Raw genomic sequence first — 4,994 nt, forward strand, 5'->3', positions numbered from 1 at the left:
CTAAAGACGTGCAGTATGCGGGCTAAGTTGATTCAGTTGTGTCTGACTCTGTTCAGACACAGAGTCCTATGGACTGTAGCCTGCCAGGCCCCTCTGTCCATGGGATTCTCCAGGTAAGAATACTGGAGTGAGTTGCCATGCCCTTCTCCAGGGGATCTTCCCGACCCAAGGATCAAACCTGCATCTCTCACTCCTGCATTGGCAGGCAGGGTCTTTACCACTAGCACCACCTGGGAAGCCCCCAAGACATGCAGACCTCACCCTAAATTTTTCAAACTGTCATATTTGCTATGTCAGTGACTTGAAACAACTCACAGTCAGATTCCTTAGGCTATGAAAGATCATATTCTCAAAACACCCATCTGATGCTTCAATTTTTTCTATTGTTGTTGCTCAGTAATACCCGATTCTTTGTGACTCCATGCACTGCAGCACGCCAGGCTTCCCTGTCCTTCACTATCTCCAGAGTTTGCTCAAACTCATGTCCATTGACTTGGTGATGCCATCCAACCATCTCATCCTCTGCTGCCCCCTTCTCCTCCTGGCATCAGTCTTCCCCAGCATCAGGTTGTTTTCCAATAAGTCAACCTTTCCCATCAGGTGGCCAAAGTATTGGAGCTTGAGCTTCAGCATCAGTCCTTCCAATGAATATTCAGGATGGATTTCCTTTAGGATTGACTGGTTTGATCTCCTTGCTGTCCAGGGGACTCTCAAGAGTCTTCTCCAGCACCACAGTTCAAAAGCATCAATTCTTCAGTGCTCAGCCTTCATTATGGCCTAACTCTTATATCCATACTGAAAGGTTGTTGCTGAACCCACGAAAAGACACCGGGATTCTTGGCCTCCGGAGGAGAAGAATTCAATCTGGGGCCAGAGACAAGGCTTGATTGCTCAGAGCTTTTGTGCAATAGAGTTTATTAAAGTATAAAAGGGATAGAGAAAGCTTCTGACATAGACATCAGAAGGGGGCAGAAAGAATATACCCCCTTGCTAATCTTAGCAATGGAATTATATACTCTCAAATTAGTTATTACAGTGAATCAAAAGAATGTCTGGAGGTCATAAAGACCTCACCAGACCTACTCTTATGATTTACATTTTGAGATAACAGAATTAGCCAGAAGGATTTTTTCTGGAGACTGTCTTCAAACAGGATACATTATTGTTATATAATCCTAAGGAATGTAGAAGGGAAAAAAAGTTTGTCCTTTCTTCCTCCTTGAGAATTCCAGACCCCTCTCTCCATGGGGACCCCTAGACTTCCTATCAACCTACCTAGGAAATGACTCTTTCATTCCCCCCTTTTGTTTAAGGAGGATTATGTTGCCAAGGGAAAGGGGCATTGTTTTCATTTCATAAATACTTCCTGATGTCTAGGGGCATGGTCCCTAAATTGTTAAGGCAAACATATTCTCCTAACCCTAAAAATGAGGGTCTCTGATCCAGGGGCCCCAAGTAATATTTGGAGGAGGCTGTGGCACTCGTAGGAGCTTGGACAACCATTTGTAACTTAAAAGCCTTCATGTGACTAAAAACAAATCCAATTACACAATTACAGATGCAGGGAGCAAACAGCAAAAATAGAACAATCAGAATTATTGTAATTAAGATAGTTTTCCAAAACTAGTTAACGTCTCCCAAAGTGAAGCAATTGAGACTTCAGGAGTATCTATAGCTCCAATCATCTTGGTCATGTGTTTAGTAAAATGAGTAACATTATTGCTCATATCTGGTATATATGTACAACATTGGGTATGAATAATGGCACAAGTTCCTCCTTGTGCAGCTGTTAGAATATCTAAGGCCAATCTGTTTTGTAAAACCACCTTTCTAATTTGTGCTTGTTCAGCATTAGGAGCTGAAATAGATTTTGAGAATCTTGTAATGCCTGTTGAGTAAAATTAGTCAAAGCATCCACTCGTAGCATAACATCTCTAGTTCCCAAAGAGGGAACAAACACTGTAGCCGAATAATCATACCAGTGAAATATAGACCTTGTCCACCGAGTTTTAAGGTGGGGTAAATTAGCAGGCTTTTCTGGAAGCTCTGAAAATATAAAGCTGTGAGTAAAAGCTAGACCTAGGGTGCATCTCCCTATCCAATCACGGGAAAACCATGCCCATAGGTAAGAGCCACATATCCAATAAGTCCCGTTTGGAGCAAGCCAGCGTGACTGAGATATCCAGTCCCAATCAGTGCCTGGCCAGACAAAGGGAGGACCTGAATTGGGGTTGGAAAACACGGGAATGATTACATTGCATATTTCCTGAGGCAAAAATACCAATCGTTCCAAATCACTATAATTAAGTTGTTGACTAACTTCTGGGGATGGCTCTATTTGTTCCCAGCATATAGGGGCAGTAGATATTAGACGTCCTTTTTCAGGAGTTAACCATATAACCTCATCCCATATTTGATAAACGTCAGGTAAAAAACCATTAGATCTAGACCTATTTGCCTTATGTGTAGCAAAATAGTCATTAAACCGAGACAATGTATAATCAAAATTAAAAGTCACATTATGTCCATAGTTAAAGTACAAAGTGTTGCACCAGTCCATTTTAGGGTTGTTAGATGTCATCAGTTTAAGAGGAGGCATCGCATGTGATTGTTGTCGAAGGTATTCACAGACTTGGAGAAAGTCTGTTCCTTGAAGTGGAGATGTCCACCACGGGAAGCCTTCCACTGATGAAGAGGGGAGCACTCCACAGACCCAGCAGTTAGACTGATTGTGAAATGCTGCGTAGGAGTGAGCCCAGGACAGGAAGGCATTGTCTTGAGGATCAAACGGCAGACTCAGGACTTTTGGAGTCAGCAGAAGTAGGCTCACATAGATTATCAGGCCCATCTGAAAAGTACAAAGTCAGAGCATAGAAAGTAAAGACATAAAATGACATCACTTAGTTCTGGTCAGGGTGCCACCTCTTAACTCGAGTGTGATGTACCCATGAATCAATTCCTGGCACTTTGACAGCTGTGGGAGAAGAAAGAATAACCTGGTAAGGGCCTTCCCAGAGGGGCTCAAGGGATGGGCCCCCAGACCCCAATGTTTTTATCAGGACCTCGGTTCCTGGCTCAAATAGAGGCTTGTTTGACTCAGAGGCTGGGTCAGGAATCGTCTCCCGGTTTCTGTTAATGCCTGTTGAAAAGCTGAGAGCTGAGTTACATAGTTAGTTAATTGTAAGGCTTCAGGGTCTATAACAATGTCTGTGTGTAAGAAAGGCCTTCCATAAATACATTCGAAGGGGGACAGTCCCTCCTTCTTTGGGGCAGTTCGAGCCCTCATTAAATCTATGCATAGGTCTTTAATCCAATTGTCCTGCGTCTCTTGAGTTAATTTGCTCAGATGTCTTTTGATAATGTCATTAGCTTTTTCAACCTTTCCTGAGGATTGGGGTCTCCAGGAATAGTGTAAGTGATATTCTATTCCTAGAGCTTTAGACACCCCCTGAGTTACAGCAGCTTTAAAGGTGGAGCCATTGTCACTCTGAAGGCTCCGTGGCAGCCCAAACCTGGGGATAATTTCATGGATTAAAATCTTTATTACCTTCTTAGCCTGCTCACTATGGCAGGGAAAAGTCTCAATCCATCCAGTTAAAGTATCCACCCAAACTTGTAAGCAATAATATCCATTAGCTTTTGGCATATGAGTAAAATTAATTTCCCAGTCCTCTCCAGGATACTTTCCACTTCGTTGTAATCTAGATTTTGCTAGCTTTTCAGTCTTTGGGTTATTTTTCTGACAAACCTCACACCTTTTGATAATGTTCTTTAAAGTTTTCATTACATTTTTACCTTCAATCAAACAAGAAGCCATCTGGTTAGTACTCTCTGCAACCAAATGAAAACTCTGGTGTAAACCCTTAAGAATTTTCCATTGAGCACTTTCAGGAATCGTCCATCCTCAGACTGTTACCTCCTTTATCAGTAATCTTTGCTCTTCTTTTCTCATATCTTTCTAATTTTTCCTCAGTGTATTGTGGTTTTTCCTGTTTCACAGGACCTGTCCAGATCAAAAGCGTCAGTAGTGAGGAGGTTTCGTAAAGTGCCACTTTTCTGGCTTGACAGTCAGCCAGCTGATTACCTTCAGCTACTTTACTCCCATCCCTGTTGTGTCCTTTGCAATGCATAACAGCTACTTCTTTAGGACAATATATAGCAGTTAAAAGTCTCTCAATCTCTCTGAAATGTTTAATAGGTTCTCCTGTTGCTGTTTTAAGCTGTCTTTCTTTCCATATTGCAGCATGAGCATGTAAAGTCAAATAAGCCACAGCCACAAGCTCTGCTAACTGGGCAATGGTTCTCTGGGGGAGAGATTTTGCTTCTAAAACCTGTTCAGCAGTCACCACGGCATAACCTGCTTTACACTTTCCATCCGGAACAAAAGAACTGCCATCAGTAAATATTTCCATGTCAGGATTGTCTAATGGGGTATCCATTAGATCTTCCCAAGCTGCATAGTTTAAAGTTAGGAATTGGGAACAATCGTGATCAGGTGTTTCATTTTCCTCTCAGGAAGGAACATAGCAGGATTTAAATTTCCACAAACTTTAAGCTTAGTTACTGGTCCTTCTAACAACAATGACTGATATTTAAGAAGCCTACTCTCTGTCATCCAAATATTAACCTTAGAATTTAAGATTCCACTCACATCATGAGAAGTCAGTACAGTAAGGTTTCATCCATTAATTATTTTTAAAGCTTCAGGTGCTAATAAAGCCGCTGCCCCAATTACTCTTAGGCAGTGGGGCCACCCACGTGAAACTATATCCAATTCTCTGCTTAGATAAGCAATAGGTTGCTGGTGAGGCCCTCAGGGTTGTGTCAAAACTCCCAAGGCCACACCTTTTCTTTCAGTGACAAACAAATTAAATTCTGACCCTGTGGGCAAGCTCAGAGTGGGAGCTTGCAGGAGAGCAGTCTGAAGAACCTTAAAAGCCTTTTGAGTATCTGGAGACCAAACCAGTTTGTCGGTTTGGGCCTGCTGAGTTTCA

The 4,994-nt window shown here is 42.2% G+C and overlaps 1 protein-coding gene across 1 annotated transcript; it reads right to left on the bottom strand.

Moving 5' to 3' along the window:
• Positions 1 to 1,353: 1,353 nt before the first annotated feature.
• On the bottom strand, positions 1,354 to 3,096 carry LOC139034186 (endogenous retrovirus group PABLB member 1 Env polyprotein-like). The gene is given in 3 exon segments (XM_070464624.1): positions 1,354 to 1,622; positions 1,625 to 1,873; positions 1,876 to 3,096. Coding segments are annotated over 3 exon segments (1,491 nt in total). The 5' UTR covers positions 2,849 to 3,096.
• Positions 3,097 to 4,994: the final 1,898 nt, after the last annotated feature.

The sequence above is a fragment of the Odocoileus virginianus genome, unplaced genomic scaffold, assembly GCF_023699985.2.
Source record: "Odocoileus virginianus isolate 20LAN1187 ecotype Illinois unplaced genomic scaffold, Ovbor_1.2 Unplaced_Contig_35, whole genome shotgun sequence".
Lineage (NCBI taxonomy): Eukaryota > Metazoa > Chordata > Mammalia > Artiodactyla > Cervidae > Odocoileus > Odocoileus virginianus.